Consider the following 19,417-nt stretch of genomic DNA (forward strand, 5'->3'; position numbering starts at 1 on the left):
ACATTCCCATTGCGTACCCAAGGTTCATGAACCAGGATGACATCCTTGTCAGACCTACTGCAGTGTGACCGATGTGGCATGCTGGAAATACCTGAAGTACCCTTCTTCCTCCCTGTGCTTTTGTTATTGGGCTGAAGTGGGTAGAGTATCCCTGTATGGGATATCTTCTTCCATTCGCTTTACCTTCTGTTGCTTCTATTGGCCTTATCATATCCTTTTGAGTGGGCTTGTCTAATTCTCAGCCTGCCTTGCTGAGGAGTCTGCTTCCATGCCCATGGTTGGGAGGGTGAGATGAGCCTTTTGGCCTTCCTCTTCCTCACCCTTACCTTTTTTTGGCAGAAGTGAATTCTTCCCATTCTGATGTGGACGGGTGTATACTCACCTTCTGGAGTTCATCAAAGGAATCACTATCCATGGAGAAGGTTCACACTGTACCCTTCTCCTGTCGGGTTTCCCGCCATACTGTCCATAGGTGGTTGTTTAGCTTTGGGTTCCACAGGCAGTTTAGCCTGGTCAGAATGCTATCTGCCATCACTCTACCAGTTTCGGGGTCATCCCTTGCGTGAGTCTCAAGGACTGCAACCTTCAATGGCTTCAGCATTGGTACGACCATGTAGCCTGGGCCTGTGTGTGCACTTGTTGAACTTCAATTCTGACATCTGTGTTTCTCCAGCCAATACTTTATCGAAGGCTAGCATGATGGTATCCTCAAGGGCATCAATCTGGTTTATTTGTAGCCATTTTCTACTACAGCTATCTTGACTTGTATCTTGGGCCCCCTTGTAGGATATATCCTTCTTGGTGAGGTCTTGGCTTTTTCAGGACCTGCTTTCGAGGGGTGCTGTCTTCAGACCTTGGCCTCTTCTTTTTGACATTGGAAGCAGGTTTTGTTAATGAGCTGTTTTTTTCTCCTGCTTCTTTTCCTTTGTCACGTTCAGGATTGCCTTTATAAAGTTGTTTCAGATTATCCTTTGCACCTTCATATATTCTATGATTCCCTCCTTCAATAGGTTTGCTAATCTGTTTCTGGAGGCTCCCAACAGGCGGACCTTAATAATCTCATCTGCCGAGAGATGTTTGATTTCCTCCAGGCTTTTTGACTTGAAGGGGACGTATTTTGGTTTGGCACTCCTGCCTGGTTGGGTGGCCTCTGGGCCTGTCCCAGATGTTTTTGTTTTATAGGCTTCATAGTCCCCATGAACAGCTACATCCCAAGCAGAGCCCCACATGCTGGGTAAGCCTGGATACAACAGGGTGTCGACTGGTTCCCTGAGGGCTCCGTTTGAGACACTATTTTTTAATACCCCAGCACCATTCATCCTTTATCATGGGTTGCTTTACAACTTGGATTATGGTCGCCATGGCCTCTTTAAGTTTGCCTTGATATGCCACCCCACTCCTTGTGGGGGGGGGTGCCTGCAACGTAGAAGTGTTTCCCAGAAGGAACTGCGTGGAAATCAGTTGGTGTTGTGCCCCCCTCCCAGGTACTGTTACAGCCATCTTATTCATTTTATGATGGTTCTTGTCTTGTTTTTTTACATCTCAGAGCCTGTTGGCACTCTCAAAAGCCACCCTTTGCACATGAATGTAAGGGTGGGAGATCGAGTGTGGGTTTCATTGTTGTTGAACAAGTACAAAACAGGGGTTTTTCTTAAGACACTGCAGTCTTGGGATTGGAGATATGTGGTTAGAGGTAAGGTAAAGTTTATGAAATAAAAATGACACATTTGGTAAATAACTTTTTTAATGCTTACTTTACAATGAATGACAATGAAAAGAATATATTCTATGGTTTTTTGAATACTAAAAGCAATTTGTCAGTTGATTATTTTCATCACAAATAAAGAATTTTTAAAATACAGATTCACACTGGTTATGCACAATTTATCACAGAAAAAATGCGTAGATGAATAATAAATAGTTAAATGACTGTGAGAAATAATTGATAGAAGTTTACAAAAAAAAAAATTGTTATGCTATACAAGAGTTTATAACTAAATAAAATTTGTTTATTAACTTGGTATTAACCGATTCTTCTTGCAAACAAGTTTTAACACAATCAGAAGGGAAAAAACCTATATTTATAAGAGCACAGATTTATCACTTATGTACTTACATAAATTACTGATTTAGATTTCTTTTGCATAAGGTAACTAACTGTTAAAAATATTTTGTTAAATCACCTCGCTAATTCGGAAAATCATGGTTCAAATCAAAGTTCACATTCTAAACTGGCACTTGGCTATGACTTTAAAGAAAACTAAAAACAAAATTTGGCACATACTCTGACTTGAATTTTGCATCAGTTCATTTTTTTTTTTTTTCTCCGGTTAGTATATACATTCTCTTTCAAGCATAAGCACAAAGATGGCGTTTGCACGTTTAATGCATTAACATAAGTTCACAATATAATATTACATTTGTCATAAAATTAAAAGAAAAAAAATATTTACACAATTATAATAGAGACATTTTTGAAATTACTAGATAATTAAAGTTAATAATTTTTACATTAAAAGTGTACTCTCCTGAACGTACATTCTTAAATATATTGACCATCGCATAATGAAAAGTTAACTGCATGTTTGTCAATTCTCGTCACTATAATAAAATACATTTAAAAAAAATCTGTAAACAGAATTATATTACAATGTCAGAAAGGAAAATTCTTTAGCAGATTTGATTTTTCTTTCTTTTTTTAAATTTTTATTTTTAAGAATTTATGTGAAATTTAATTTTTCTGATCATTTTGGTCTGTCTATATTCCCAGAAAATACGGGCTGACCAAAATTATCAGTTACGACTCAATTTCAGGTTCATCACCCAGTCACATGGAGAAATGTTACAATTTAAGAATATATGCACAAAAATTTTTGAAAGATTAGTTTCAATAAGGTGTGTTAACTAATTGTGCTTCAATTTTGCTAGGGGCTGACACGATTCAATGGAAATTAGAAATTTCTATGCACAGGACAATCACCAAAAAATTGTTTATTTCTTGTATCAGTTGTTAAAAGTTGAACAGTGGGACAAACAAAATCTTGGTTGTTTAACGTTTTTATCTGAAGCACAAGCAGTGTAACTATAAATGTGAAAAGTGCTGAGATGAAAACATAATTTAAAAAAGTACAAAAAACTAAGAAAAATACAATAAGAAATGGATTTGAATGGCAAAAGCAAAAGAGCAGCACTGACAAAAAAATTGTTTAGTACTTCAAGAAAATTTGGAACAGTACAAAATTTTCTAATAAGGTGGGACAATAGAAAATAATTTCCATTGGAAATTTGGGGTAAAATTCATAATGAAAGATCACTCTTGCTCGATCTTCGTTCAATTTGACGCTGAAAACATAGCGTAACAAGAGAGTACAACACAAGAGGTTTTGCTTAGTTCCTAGAGATATAATGTGCCGATTCGAGTAGGATGATTGTGCTCTGGTGTTATTTTGTATGGATTCGAAGGTTTTCTTAATTGTGAAGACTGGATTTCTTGGGGTCGACAAATCTCCCAGACTAGGTTTGTCAAAGAAAGTGGACGACTTAGTCGCCGAGATCGTTTCTCGGGCAGTTTGACGCCTGCCCCGGAATCGCCTGACGTGCGGCCGCCGGAATGGCTCGAGTCGAGGGTCCCGTCCATGTCCATCGCCTGGTGCAAGTTGTTCAGGGATTTGTATCGTACGCTCACGACCGGCGATCCCGTTTTCCCCGGCGGCTGGTCTTTCATAGGCGAAGAGCTCTTCTGCCTGAGGACCCGACCCCGCTGGGAGTTGGAATTTTTTACATATAGAGAAGGAATTCCACTTTTGTCGTGCCTGGAACTGGGGTTGTTGTACGCGGCTTCTTTTCTCGTTCGCTTTTCGGCTTTCGGATTGGAAAACTGCTGCTTTTTAGTGGGGATGGTCTCGATCGGCGGAGGCTCGGGCCGGAATCTGTCGTTGTTGGAGTTGGAGAGAGGAGCGGATGCGGCGTGTTCTGTCGTCGGGTGCGTCGGCTCGGCGAAAGGCGATTTAATGTTTTTGGGCAGAGGGGCGAAACCCCGGACGTAATCGTAAATCTGGTCTATGTCGTCGTAATCGTCTCCGGAGATGTTCGGTTCTCGGTTTTCGTTATCCGTGTTCATCCACGTGTAGGAGGTCACACTCGGGGAATCTAAAGAGGCGCTCCTCCTGAGGAAGTATCCCGTTTTTATCTGCGAGTAGCGCGATGTCGCTCCAGCTCTGCCGATCTTCGTTTCTGAGAGTTTACCGTCAAGGACGTGAGCCCTGTCGGCGACTTCGTTGACCAAGGAAGTCCCTTTTTCGCAGAGCCTGTTGAACTCTTTCATGGTCTTCAGGAGGTCGGCGTTTCTGGCGGTCTGGAGTTTGAGGGCCGCCGCCAACGGAAGAGAGACGACGTTGGAAATGTCTTTCTGGAGAGGAAGGGCGAACACGTTCTCCTCTTCGATAACGGCGAGCAATCTCAGTTCCTGTACGGAATGACTCGAACTTTTCAAACCTTTGGGAGGCGGCCCGTGGACGAGACGTACGGTCAAAGGCATCCTTTTCGAAAGAAGATTCCGAGCCGTATGTACCCCGCTGATATGGTCTTCCTTCGCCAGTATGCTAAATTTACCTCTTTGGTCGTATCCGAGAAAGACGAATTCGTTTTTAGAATCCATACACTGTAAAAATCTCATTTTGTAACCGTTGAGTTGGGCTTCTGTCACGGGGAAGAGCGTTTCACCGATGAGTACCGTACGGAGGCCGTTGGTGCAGAGGACCCCTTGACCGTCGGTCTTCGCCATCAGGGCTCTTATCGGTTCCCTGACCAGGAAGCCTGTATCGGGCATTTTCCTCGCCAGTTCGGCCACAGTTTCTATCGCCTTCATGCCCCGGCCTTCTTCGCTGAGCAACTCGAAATAACCGGGATACGATTCGGGGATTTCTATCTTGGGGCCGACTCCGACCACTCTCCGGCCTTCTTTGATTTTGACGGCTTGAGCCAAGATCTTGTGCTTGTTACCCGTCGAGAGGAGAAGCGCGGTCGACTGGAGGCCGGGGTTCGGCAGGCTGGGCACCCCGAATCCGCCATACTGGCCCTTCACGAACTTCACCACAACAGGAAACGTCCGATTGTTGGTGAAATCCTTCAAGTACAAAGCTTCATCTGACCATCTGGCGGCGGCAACAATTATCTGTCCATCGGTAGCCATCGCCTCAGATTATCCGGAACATCTGAAAAGAGAGCACAGTTTTAGGAATCAGACATTAAAAAAGTATAGGGCTAAATTTAAAGTACATGTAACAAAAGATACAAATTCGTTCAATTACTTATTAATCAACGGGTAGTGTTTTTGATTAAAATTATTTCCCTTAATCATAAAACTAAGGTGTACCAGCAGTGTGACTGATAAAATTAGAAGAAGAAGCTTTTTTTCAAGACCTTCGACGTCTTAAATTTCCTAACATTAAAAGGACAAAGCTCAACATGCCAGCCAGTAGCTACTTATGCTTAACTCTTTCACTGTTATTTTTAACCCTTTAACTACAAATATTGAACTGATATCGTTAACGTTAACGCAATGTTGGCAGAATTTCGATCAATCTGTTCAAAATTGTCAGAAACATTGAACATGGCCCCTGATAGCAAACTTGACCTTACTAAATTGATGACAAGTAAAAAACTAAATTTGAGAACATCCAGGTCGAATATATTTGTTTAGAAACGAAATTTGCATATGCCCACTCGAAAAAATCGAGTAGGCGGAAAATACATCGGGCAAACTGGAATGAAACTCCAAGATAGGTTATAACTAAAGAGCGTTAATATATACGATAATATACATTGAGTATATAATTAACAGTATTTAGAATTCGTACATAACGTTTACGGATTAATTAATAAAATTTATGCTTTTTTCACGTTGTTTGTGACCTTCAGTATCATTTGAAGTTTTAAATAACGAAAACAAAATATATACGTCATAAATACAAATTTTCCAACGCTTATTGAAGGAAAGTTTAGTGTTCAAAAATATGTAAAAATCTGTCTTGCTTGGATCATTAGAACATGAGCAAAAGACATCTGTCTTGGTAGAAACACTAGAAAACTAACGAGATGTCAAAGCATTCAAGAGAATAAAAAAGGACGTCTCAAAGGATCCAAGAGAAGAACATGCGTCTTAAGGTATCCAAAAGAGGAAAAGACGTTTCAAAGGATCCAAGAGAGTAAAAGAGGTATTTAAGGAGCCAAAAGATGAAAAATGCTTAGGTTAGCAAGAAATATATTAAAATGGGAAAACATCGTTTTGCTAAGGCCACTAGAAAATGAACAAAACGTCTTAAAGGATCAAAAAGAAAGAAATACGTCACAAAAGAACCAACAGATCAAAAGACGTCTCAAAGGATCCAAGCGAGGAAAAGTTGTCTTATAATATCCAATAGAGGAATGAATAACATCTCAAAGGACCCAAGAGAGGAAAATATGTTTCAAAGGATCCAAGAGAGTAAAAGACGTATTTAAGGAGCCAACAGAAGAAAATATGCTTAGGTTAGCAAGAAATAAATTAAAAAAGAAAAAAATCGTTTTGCTAAGACCACTAGCAAATGAACAACACGTCTTAAAGTATCAAAAAGAAAGAAAGACGTCACAAAAGAACCAAAAGATTAAAAGACGTCTCAAAGGATCCAAGTGAGGAAAAGTTGCCTTAAAACGTCGAATAGAGGAATGAATAACATCTCAAAGGATCCAAGCGAGGACAAGGCATCTCAAAGGACTCATTCTTTGGAAATTCACTTTGCTGTTATCCCTAAGAAATCACAAGACTTCATAAAGAAAAACATTTAGGGTAGTTTGAAATGTATAAAAATTAAAATAAAAAAATCGTCTTTAGACAATGAGAAATACATATAAGAAAAAAATGCTTAGATATGGCTGTTTGAATTGTAGTAAAACCGACGAAAATTAATCTTACTAGGACCAACATCTTACTAGGATCCAACAGAAAAACTCTAAGGTTTGATAGCTTGAAATATTTAACAATGTAAAAATCAGTCCTGTTGGTCTCTTTTTAATGTGCAAGACCTCTCTCGAGTTCGTGAGAGAAAAACCTCTTTTCTTACGAATCAAAACGTGTGGATTTACGCTCACTCGTGGGCAAACGAATCAACGAGTGCATTGGGAACAGTTAGAGGAAAGGAGGAAGAAGAAAGGAAGGATGGCGAGAGAAAGAGATAGAGTGAGAGGGGGGAGAGAGAGAGAAAGAATGAGAAAGAGAGGACGAACGAACATAAGTACACCGATGTCCGTGTTCGGTTCAAGGCTACACTCACTTCCCAAGTCGTCTCGGCTCACCAGCACTTACTCATCCTATTTTCTTTTCAATTTTACACCGGGCTTAATTGGCAGTTGCGCTTTAACGGAAGAGGTGAATCATCTCTTGGGTGGAAGTTACCGTAGCAACTGTGGCAAACTATCTTTTTTTTGCCTATTCAGTTCGTTTGTTTCGTAGATAAAAACAATGAAAAAATTAATAATTAAACTGAGAATTTTTAAGATTTATTCATAAATAATTAATGGTACATGCGAGGTGAATGTAACAGTAAATTTTAACTAGGGGACCATAAGGAACCGCTAGTCGCTAATGGTTATCCCCTATTTGGTATGTGTTATTTTACATGCAAACTCTTAAACTTGCATGTATAAAAAAACATACCAATTTCATTTTTAACATTTATATTTTAACTAACAATGTGAGTTTTTTTTAAATATCAAAATTCGAGTTTATTGATCCTTTTTATGGTCTTATTTAAATGGAGGATCTTCAGCATGGCGATAACGTTTTAGAAAGGGGAATTCGCCTTGGTTGCCTGGGTTATTTCTACGTGTTTTTGTCCGCGGATTTCATGGCGATACCATTGTCTTGATTTATCATGAAGAGGAGCGTTACCACTCGCCACTTTGTGAATCTGATTCTTCCAACCGGCCCTGATCCGACGATATTCCTTCGTTTTTATGCACGAGCTCTCTGGAATATTCGAAAGTCGATGAATTCCGTCGCTTGTAGAAGGGTGGGGCAGATCACCCAATTCCACTGACCCCGGTAATTCATAATCAAACTAATATAATAGTTAGCAAACCCCATGTACAAATATGCGTAGTGGGGTGGAACCCTTGGGCAACCCATACAAGTAGCAAAGAAGTTTTTGACCTAATTTTTAGAGCAAAAGTTTTAAAACGTGTGAAAGAATAGAAAAGAGGAAAAATGCTTAGGGTAGCCTGAAATGTATTAAAAGAGAAAGAAATGCCACAAGAAAATGAACAGAACGACTCAAAGGATCTAAGCGAGGAAAAGACATCTCAAAAGATAAAAGAGCGGAAGAAACCTACCAAAGGGTACAGAAGAGGAAAATACTTCTCAAACGATACAAGATACGAAAAAACTTCTCAAAAGATAAAAGAGCGGAAAAGACATCTAAAAGGAACCAAAAAAGGAAACGACGTCTCAAAGGATCCAAAAGAGGAAAAGACGTCTTAAAGGATCTAAAATAGGAACAAATGTCTCCAAGTATCGAAAAAAGGAAAATACGTTTGTCTTGACGGATCCAAGAAAGGAAAAAAAACGATCAAAGGATTCAAAGGAGGAAAAGACGTAACAAAGGATCCAAAAGAGGAAAAGACGTCTTAAAGGATCTAAAATAGGAACAAATGTCTCCAAGTATCGAAAAAAGGAAAATACGTCTGTCTTGGCGGATCCAAGAAAGGAAAAAAACGATTCAAGAGAGGAAAAGACGCCTCTAAAATCCTAGAGAAAAAAATACGTCTTGAAATATTCAAGAGAGGAAAATACTTTTGAAAGTATACAAGAGAGGAAACGACTTCTTAAAGGGCACAAAACAGGAAAAACGTTTCAAAAGATCCAATAGATGAAAAATGCCTAGGTTAGCATGAAATACATTAAAATGAAAAGAAATTCGTATTGATAGGGTTGGAAAATGAACAGGAATAATTAAAAGATGCAAGAGATGAAAATATGTATTAAAGGATCCCAAAGAGGAAAATACGCCATAAAGAATATTCACAAGAGAGGTAAAAACGTCTCAAAGAAGCAAGAAGAAAAATACCTTTCAAAAGATCCAAGAGAAGGTATACAACGACTTGATGGTGGTACAAATCATTGGAAATCTTTCTTCCTGAGGTCTCCAGGAAATGAATAAGACGTCTCAAAGGATCCCAAAAGAGTGTAAAACGTCTCAAATGATTCAAGATATCCTGTTGTTATTTGTTATCATAATCATAAATAAATTATTGCTATTGCTTTTTTCTTTTGTACACGCTATGATCCTGGTCCGTAAATTTTCGCATTTTTAAGTGATTATAAGTGATGTCCAAGTCCATCGGTTATAGTAAACAATCGAGGGGAAAAAAGGCGAATAGTCCAAAGAATTTTCAGACTACTCATCGGCCGAACATCTTTAAATGCTAATAATACAATTAAACGTTTATTCAGGAATTTGTGGATCATTAATGCATCCGAAGGAAAAAGGCTGTTCAACGGTTTGTGTTACAGACCGGTTTCAATAATAGACTATCATCATTGGATATTTCTGATTTTGGCGGAGGCTACCCACCAGGAAGAATGGTCCCGTTAAAATCCCCTCAGAACTGGATATATTATGCAAAGGATTTAGGACTCATGTTATTACTACATTAAAAAAAAAAAAAATTGATAACGGTATGCTTAAAGATTTTTTGGAATATTTTTTTAGTACAATAACAAACATTATTTTAGCCTTAGATCTAGTTGCTACCCACTTTTTATTACCTGATCCTAAAATCCTATCTAACAGATTATTGTTTTAAACTAAGGTGGGGAGTTTTCTCAGAGACGAGACCGACACAAGCCGGCGTCTCACAAGGGTGCATGCTTGCTCCCATCCTACATTCTGTTTACGCTGCTGACTTGCCGGTACCCCTTACAAGTAAAACAATGGGCATTACGCCTTGAACACTTTACATTTGTAACAACGATGTTGGACTCGTGGTGGTCACGGTTTGTAATAAAATTGCACTTTCGCTAGGAGGGTGCTGTTCAACCTGAAAAGGAGTAAGAGATGCCCTTTTCTACCCCTTCGGGGAGTGGGTGAAAGTGGAAACACTGGATGCTACCAACCTCCTGAGATCACGAGAAAACAGGGATGACAGAAAAAGAAATTTTTAGTTAAGAAGTTCATACGAGCAGCCGATTGTTCGAACAACAAGGTTCAGATGCTGTCAGCACTCGAAGAGTTATCTCCAAGCAGATCAGCATGCATCATGAATCGTGACCAATAGCTGCATTACTCTTTATATGTTGCGGAATGTAAACTAGGGCTAGAAGAAAATGTCGTTTTTATCCGCGGATGTGGGATAGATCGCTTCCCTTGGATCAAAACACACATGGGTCAAATGTGTCATGCTGAATGACATAAAGATTGGCAGAATTGTGAAAATATTGCCAAAATTAAATTTTTCTTCTCGACAGCTCAAACACGAAATCGAGTCGTTTTCAAATTGACCCATAAAGTGACACATAAGAGTGGTCATGGTAGAATGATAGCCTGTCTTCATTTTCAACATAGCAGACAGGCCGTAATGTTTGGGATAACTCCCAAACTGTTGAACAATATGCCCTCTGTTGGATCGAGTTGGTCAGGAGAGTGATAGAGGGCGAACCGCGAAAACTTCAGTTCGGATAAATAAGGTCCCTTTCAGCAAAGAACTATCAGAGCCACCTGGATAGTATATCCGGGATCTTCTTGGACCCATCAGGGTCTTTTCAAATTAAACTATTTCCTACCCACTCCTTTTAACCTTACCCTAAAATACTATATAACAGATCGTTGCTTTAAAGTAAGGTGCAGCTCTGGTTTCTGAGAGACAAGACTATCCAAGCCGGCATTTTAGAAGGGATCATTCTTGGCATACGACATTTAACTATCCTTACAATTGACCCGGACCTCAATTTTTCTTCTAACCACAATCCTAACCAATCCATCAATATCTAAGAGGATCTCGAGCTCATCGAAAGAAGACAAATGCTCCCAAATTACGGACTTTGTCCAAGTCTATACTCAACAAGATTCAACAAAAATAACTTAGGACTACCACGAAGACGTCTAGGGCTGAAATCAGACATGACTCTAAACAACTAACCTACAATGTACAAAACATCTATAGGATGTACTATGTACCACCAAACCAATTAATGCCCAACTAATCCGTGCATTTCAGTTAAAAGTTCTAAGAAGAATTCAACAAGCTCCTTACTATGTCTCTAACCTTATTGTGTACAATGATCTTAACCTTTAAGTTTCACTCCAATCTTTAAACCTCATCATACTGCTCAAGCCCTCTCCACCTATCATCCAAGAACTACTCGCTCTTAATCCGTTCTGTTAGGATTGAGTGCCAGCACTTGTCCTCCGGGTGCGGTGCACATAGACGAGTATAAAGAACAATTTTTAATGTGTATAATTCATGTGTAAGGTACAAATAAATGTAAAATATTGGGGACAGTTTTAGGGGCGGCAAACTACATTGGTCATCGCCATCCTTCTTTCCCGTGCTTTCTCCTTCCCTTTTCTTATTTTTCAATAAATATTTGTAAAAAATAAATGAATGTTATATTTATGGAGGGTCGGGCCGAGTCGTGAAAAGTTCATATGTTTTAAATTACTTGTAATTTACCCTATTTGTTGTAATTTACTGGACTCTCACGTTCGGTAACGCCATGTATGCAACTTAAGTCTTGTTTTTCTTTAACCTTTTGCTTTTGACTTGCAATTAAATTATAATTATTGCATCGTGTAGCTTATTTCTACGTTGGTTTTTTTTTTGACAAATCATCCGGAGTTCCTTTTCATCACTTAACCTCAAAAAGTAGGCTCGATAAACAAGTGAAAATAATTATTATTAATGTATGTTTTTAAAAACAGGTTTGAAGAAGGCTTTCGAAATGGTTTTTGGTCACAAGGTTTGTTGGAAAGTGGTGCAATCCCGTCTGCCAGTCGGTGAACTGTCGACAGTGCTTTGATTGCACTTGATAACCTCTGGTCCGCCCATTCTCGCTGCCTGTCCTCTCAAATGGTGTCAGGCGCGCTTCGCCGATAAAAGTCTGTTACATTTAATATTCATCTGGAAGGAGGATCGAGATGCATTGCGTTTTTTTCTAAAAGAAATAACACGACTATCATCGTGATGTGTAATTTCACCTTGCTCTCTTAGTTTCTAGATAACACGTTTTTAAATCAATTGTTGATATTTCCCCAAGTGTTTTCGACCAAAAACCAATGAGAAACAAAAACAAAAAATTAACTATGAAATAAAACTGGCCTGCAAATCGTCCTTTCGTTTTAATGAATTAAAATTTGTTTAGGCGTTGACACGGCGCTCATCACTGTAAGGTAAAGGTCCCGGGTTCGAATCCAGCGGCCATTCGAACCCGGCATACTTACAAATGTTTTTTTTTTTTTTAAACCGGCACCCTGAGGATTGATATAACCTCTGCTGTTGCGAACCCTCGTAAAAAAATGAATTAAAACAGGTAATTAAAGAAGATAGGAGGAAGGAGAGATAGACGTTAATTTTTCTGTCTGTCAGTATCTCTATCTTCTTTTCCTTCTCCTCTATTTATCCACCTCTCATTCTTTCTATCTCTCAACTTTGTCTGTCTGTATCTCTCTCTCTCTCTCTCTCTCTCTCTCTTTCTCTTTCTTTCTCTCTCTCAGATTGTAACTTTCTATATCTTTCCTATTTCTCAACTCTGTCTGCCTGTAATACTTTCTCATTTCACTATCTATTTCTCTCTTTCTACCTGTCTGTCTTTCTTTCCCTCACTGACTCACCCTCTTTTTCTCTCTCATTTTTTGTACCTTTCTCACTATCACTTTTGCCTTTTCTTTATCTCTATCTCTCTGTCTTTTCTGTTCTGTTCTATCGGTGGGTCTGTCTTTATTTCTATATCTCTCTCTCTTTCTCTTTCTCTCTCTCTCTTTCTCTCTCTCTTTCTCTCTCTCTTCTATCAGTATATCTATCTTTTTATCGTCGGCAGACGGTTTTTTCATTCATGCCGTTATTTTATGTTAATTATTCATGCCGTTATTATTATTATATCTATCTTTTTATCGACTATATCTACCTGTCTGTCTTTCTTTCTCTCACTCAACTCCTCTTTTTCTCTCATTTTCTATATCACTTCTATCTCCTCTATCTGTCTGCTTCTCATTCTCATTCTTCTCATTCTCTCTCTCTCTCACCCTATCCATCTCTCTCTACTATCCTAATTTTTTTATCCTTTACAATAGCGAGATGTCTGACCAATCCGAAGGCGGTTAATTTCTACATTTCTCTCCCAAAAACGGAGGACACATCTGCAGTCACTTGTAGAAGAAGAAAATAACTTTTTATTCTTTGTATCTTTTATAAAGCCCATCTTGTGCGTGAAATAATTTTAATAGCGCTAAAACTGTCGATGCTAGTGAGTAATAAAAAACCGATAGAATTTATTAAAGGGTATGTCCTCAGTCGAAAGTGTAGGGTGGAGAAAATTGCTTTTAACGTTCCTAACTATATATTTTTCGATTTAGCAGTGTATACTTATCTGTGTTTATTGTATTGTTTGACACTGTTTTATTGTCACCACTATTGAAGAGAAAGGCTTTCTAATACCACGGCAGCGGTTTGTGCGGGCTGTAATCAAGGGCGATTTGAACTATTACAGACATTTTCCGTTTAGACCGAAGGATAAACGGCCGTTTCGTCCTTGCCTTGGGAAAACGCATGGGGCGACTCGGCGGTACCACTTCTTCCAAAATGGAATCATTCTAATCGATAAAAATGCTTTAGGGAGGAGAACGTAACAAGACGGAACGGCAAACAATTTGAATTATCCCGGATTGTAATGGACGGACGGTTTCCCTTTTGTTCCGAATCATTTCGTTGTGAAATGACTGTATTACTTGTCTTTAACCCGAGAGGAACTGGCTACTTCCATCCTTAAGATGTATTGTTTAAGACTGACGTTCAAAAAAGGATCTCACGCATCCATGCTTTTTTTATATTATGAATATAATGTGTCTGTTTTTAAATGCAAATGGCCTTTGTGAAATAATAAAAAGTAGGTGAGACAGTAGGCGATTAAGGACGCTTAGGCAATTTTTAGCTCGAGGCTTTGTAATTACCGACTTTTATACTATATTACCCTCTTCTTTTGCTACTCGTTGATTTATGTGGAGATACCCTACCTCCCCATTCCCACGCATTAAAAGGAAAATTATGTAAAGAAATAGAACATATTCGCTACTCAAACAGACAGTCATACTTAAATCTCTAAGATTTAAAACATTACTCACAACAAACATTGTCACAGGCTGTTTCGTGTGAAGAGTACGACCTGTAGATGAAAACTTAAGCCGGAAACGAGGAATCGTCCTCACCCGATTAGATAATAATAAGAATAGGTCATACACGGTTGGCACACGGACCTATGGGCTAAACCCCGCGCAGGTGACCCTTAAGCAGAGAATGCAAAGGTTGCTTGATGTGAATTTGTGGAAGCTCGTCATGCCTCGGATCTTTATAGAGAGCAAGTAGTCATGCCGCCGAAATTTAACAATCTCGGACACAGTAGCGAGTTTCTGGATCCTCTATTCCGCTTTTCGGAGGACGTGGTGATTTTTTATTGGATATGGTTTTGCGATTATGAGTTTTATTTGAGTGTGTGTATTTATTAGTGTGTGTGGTGAGGTGTAATGATGAAATATATCACAAATATCTTCCCCCCTAGCAGTGTGTGTGAAATATTTATAAAAGTACCCCACCGACCCTAATTTAGATTAGGTTATTAATACTGTAAGTGGATGGAGGATTATTTAGTTCACCACCCGACTAATCGGAACGAGTGCTGAGTACATAGGTGTGAATGTATTTATTTGTGTGATCGTATTATAGAAGTTAGTTAGTTTTAGGTTAAATTATATTTTGCATACATTGGGGACTGAAATGTCCTAGCTGTCGAAGGCAGCCTGGAGTCCCCCGTTGGTTGGGAAGCGACGATCTTAAGAAAACATTGGAGTCTGCTCGGTCTCTCTCTCATTATCTCTTCCACCTCCCTTATATATCTATTTCTTCTGGCTGTCTGACTTTCTTTCTCTATGTATGGTTTTCTTGACTTATCTGCCACCTCATTTTCTACATCCCTCATATCGCTCCTCTGCCTGTTTGTTTTTCTCCTCTCCCCCTATATCTGTCTGCCATACTTTGTCTAATCTCTGTCTCTTCGATCTCTCTCCCCTTTCTGACTACCCCTTGTTCTCTCATTTCAGTATCCCTCTCTTTCTCGACTATGCCTGTCCTCTCTCTCTCTCTCTCTCTCTCTCTCTCTCTCTCTCTCTCTCATCTCACTCAACTCTTTCGGTTTACCGTTCTCTCTATTTATATTTTCCTGCTACATCTCTTTCTCAACTTTGCCTTTTGACTGCCTTTCTTTCTTTCACCCGCCGACAGACTTTTTCTCTCTCTCATTTTCTATCTCTCCTATTACACCTAGATCTGTATGTTCCTCTCTCTCTCTATTTATATTTTCTATTCTCTTCTATCTGTGTGCATCTCTCTCTCTCTCTCTCTCTCTTATCTCACTCAACTCTTTCGGTTTACCGTTCTCTCTATTTATATTTTCCTGCTACATCTCTTTCTCAACTTTGCCTTTTGACTGCCTTTCATTCTTTCATCCGCCAACAGACTTTTTCTCTCTCTCATTTTCCATCTCTCCTATTACACCTAGATCTGTATGTTCCTCTCTCTCTCTCTCTCTCTCTCTCTCTCTCTCTCTCTCTGTCTCGTTATCTCTTTCATCTCTCCTCTATCTCTCGCAACTCTCATTTCACTTTCTTTCTATTTTTGTTTTCTCAACTCTGTCTTTCTTTTTCTCATCCACTTCATTTTTCTCTCTTATTTTCTATCCCTCACCGTCTCTCTCATTATCTCTTCTCCGAGCGTGGGAGGTCGGTGGCCGGTCGGATCGAGTTAGTCCTGGTCGATTAAGTTGATTTTTTTTTCACTGCGTTTAAATTTTTAAATTGTTACGCTTATTCGGGCGATAATGACTAGTTCTGCGTTTCGTCAACGCGGATCGTCGAAAATTCGTCGGTAAGCTCCACCACGATGTAAGGGTTTTCCACCCAGTTTTTTCTTTCAGCAATTCCTACCCTTCCCTGTTCCCCCAGGATTCCTCCTCGTAGGTGAAGGAAAGCGACGAGAGGAGGGGGAGTTAGTTTTCAATTATTTTATTTACTTTTTCTTCGTACATTAGTCCACTAAATTGTCGGACCACCTAAATTTCTGTCAATTCTCTCTGACATACTCTGTCTTTTGATTTTTTCTTTTTAGACTATGTCTGCATGTCTGTGACTTTCTTTTTCATACTCTTTCTCTATCATTTTTATATCTCTCCTATAACTCCTGTGCCTTCCCTTTATTTCTTCTACTCTATCTCTTACCCTCTGTCTGTATCTCTCTCCCTCCTCTCCAGACCTCAACAAGAAATTTCATACAAGGTTGTCAAGCAAGGATCAATAATTGAAACTTCGATTTGAGTCTTAGAAGAAGTCTTAAAGCTGTCGAGTGTCGAGAGATTTAAGGTTATCGCGTCAAAGCATTGTTTTTCTATGAAAGGGAGTAGAGCAATAATATGTCAATTGTCGGGGGCGTGATGTGAAACAGGATGTAAACTTCGGTCGGAAATTTCACTCTTGACCGGCTCATCTGATTAGCACCGATATGGAAAGAGGCTCGGAAAATGCTGGAAGAAAGTGGAGTAAAAATGTAGGCCGAGCTGTTTGTTGTGAAAGGGCCACGGGACGAGTTCGGCACGATTGTTTTCCCTCGGTTTTGTTTTTGTTGCCGTTTCCACGGAGTGCGGAGGCGAACTGTTCTTATGTGTGCCAGATTTTAAATTCGGACAATTTTAAATTGTTCAACAATCTGATTTTAATTTTCATATAATGAAACGCCATAGACGTTCCTGGAGGGGTTTCGGTCAAAATGTATAAATCGTTGAAGACTGATGCTGATCGATAATTGAAACCGCCGGCCCACGCCGGTGACCTGGGAATCAGCAAAATACGCGATCCCTATCTTCCAGGTGAGAAGTAAGACCTTTTTTTGAATGGGAGGTCGCAACGAGGGAGGTTTAGAAAGCGGCGAAAGTGGATTAACCGACTCCCAAGGCCGCATCGTTGTTCTTTTTCTCTCTCGTAGTTTTTAGAACCAAAATCTGGAAGAGCAGCCGGGTCAAAATTTCAATCCACGTTCCATGACCTGGAAAATGTCAAAATAACGACTAACTAACCGGAGGATCGTTTCTAACTTTACCTGTACGAAAAGATTCAATTCAATATTGAAACAACCTATCCTATTAAGGAAAAGAAACTTTAATATTGCATGTCATACCAGAAAAAAATACCTTCGGTGAGCTTTTAATATGTATATATACTTTTTTTTAAATGCAGAGGCCAATTATCCCAATAGGGGGTGCGTCGGTGGCTGCAACTGTTTAGGCGTTGACTCGGCGCTCATCACTGTAAGGTACAGGTCCCGGGTTCGAATCCAGCGGCCCCTGCATTCGAACCCGACGTACTTACAAATGGGCTTTTTTTCAAAAACACCGGCACCCCGAGGGTTGATATAACCTCTGCTGTTGCGAACCCTCGTAAAAAAATATCCCAACAGGTGGTCAATACATGAAGTAAACAATAAAATATAACCGATGGACAATTTTCAGTACTACTCTCAGATCTACCTCAGCAGGGTCACAGTGTACGCAAAATATAATTTTTTGGCTGTCAAAGTTATTCAATTAGTCATTGACGTAAAAAAAGGCCTTAAACTAATATTCGTCAAAGGACCCTCGCAGAAACTACCAACTACTCAACCTATTAGGACTAGTAATAATAAAACTGCTGACTGGAAACTACATACTCTGGAGGATAAAGTGTAGACTCGGAGCAGTTATTGCCAGGGAGAAGAAGCGATATGTTATCTATAATTGTGAATGCCTCTTTCTTTTTTTTCTTTTTTTTTACTCTCCTCCTTCCCCGCCGTACCTGAGGGAGACCCTATACCGGCGGACCCGCCATACTCTAAACTTAATTCAAAAGGGCGCATGGGATTTGTGGTTTTGAGGTTAAACTTCCCTAATATTTCCTAGCTAGTTGAAAACGTGAAACTTTTTTCCGACAAATTTTAAATAAATATTAAGCTAAACGAGAGAAACAACCTGATTTCCCTAAAGTTTTAACTATCTAAATACTTAGTAGTTTTTCTCCCCTATTTTACCTCCTCCATCTTTACTACGCTTCTTGTTTGGCGCTGTTAGTCACAATCCTGTGGAATATTTCATAGGTTTTCTTGTCCATCGCAAGCCTCCGTTTTTCTGCTGGCCAACTTTGGAACATTTCGTTGAGCGGCTTTCTGTGGGTTTCGTAAGGTGCACATGTTCCATACCCTAGGTCGCGTCGCACCTTCCGCAGATTGCAGAGGTTGACAGGCGGGATCTGTACGACCTGAAGTTTCCACGTCCACTCAGGAATCGGGAGAGCCAAAAGTTGGGCTTAATCCACAAGGACGACATTCGGCACTTGTACTTTTGGGTAGTACTCAAAAGTGGTTCTGCCCTTTGCGCTGTGGGACCATCGATTCTGCCACTTGTCGAGGATCCATTTTTCCATCTCTGCTTTGGCCGACTGGTCAGCTTCCATGATGGAGTTCAATGTCTCTTGAATGGTGCGAAATCTTAAGCAGGCTGAGGACACAAGGGAGCCTTCACTCCGACACAGGAATGATAGAAGAGATATAGAAATTGAGAGCGAAAGAGGAAGTGACCAAGACAAAGAAGAGACTAGTAATAATAAAACTGCTGCCTGGAAACTACATACTCTGGAGGATAAAGTGTAGACCCGGAGCAGTTATTGCCAAGGAGATGAAGCGACAGGTTTTCTATTATTGTGAATGCCTCTTTCTTTTTTTTACTCTCCTCCTTCCCCGCCGTACCTAAGGGAGACCCTATACCGGCGGACCCGCCATACTCTAATCTTAATTCAAAAGGGCGCATGGGATTTGTGGTTTTGAGGCTAACCTTCCCTAATATTTCCTAGCTAGTTGCTGAGGAATTAGGAGGCGAAAGGGACTTAAAAACGAGCTTTGAATTTAAATAAACTAAATGGGTGCTCCCTTGTTGTTTCTCTCTCACATATAGGTTTTGTCAACAATTAAATAAATAAATAATATAAATCGGAGGTTACAAAAGGGCTTTTTTTTTCAAAAACTTGTACTTTTGGGAAGTACTCAAAAGTGGTTCTGCCCTTTGCGCTGTGGGACCATCGATTCTGCCACTTGTCGAGGA

General features: G+C 39.6%; 2 protein-coding genes across 3 annotated transcripts in view; one reads left to right on the forward strand and one right to left on the reverse strand.

Moving 5' to 3' along the window:
- Positions 1–533: 533 nt before the first annotated feature.
- Positions 534–19,417, forward strand: part of LOC112126692 — a 92,847-nt gene continuing 73,963 nt past the window's right edge. For both annotated transcript variants that reach the window (XM_024226255.1, XM_024226256.1), the window contains exon 1: positions 534–1,693. In XM_024226255.1, the coding sequence (XP_024082023.1) occupies positions 1,228–1,693 (466 nt within the window). In that variant the 5' untranslated portion in view covers positions 534–1,227. The remainder of the gene's footprint in view (positions 1,694–19,417) is intronic.
- LOC106666642 overlaps positions 2,686–19,417 on the reverse strand; it is a 69,916-nt gene continuing 53,184 nt past the window's right edge. Inside the window, exon 2 of the mRNA XM_014393975.2 lies at positions 2,686–5,213. Coding sequence (XP_014249461.1) covers positions 3,395–5,191 — 1,797 coding nt within the window. The 5' untranslated portion in view covers positions 5,192–5,213 and the 3' untranslated portion in view covers positions 2,686–3,394. The remainder of the gene's footprint in view (positions 5,214–19,417) is intronic.

The sequence above is a fragment of the Cimex lectularius genome, unplaced genomic scaffold, assembly GCF_000648675.2.
Source record: "Cimex lectularius strain Harlan isolate CLEC.00 unplaced genomic scaffold, Clec_2.1 scaffold117, whole genome shotgun sequence".
NCBI lineage: Eukaryota > Metazoa > Arthropoda > Insecta > Hemiptera > Cimicidae > Cimex > Cimex lectularius.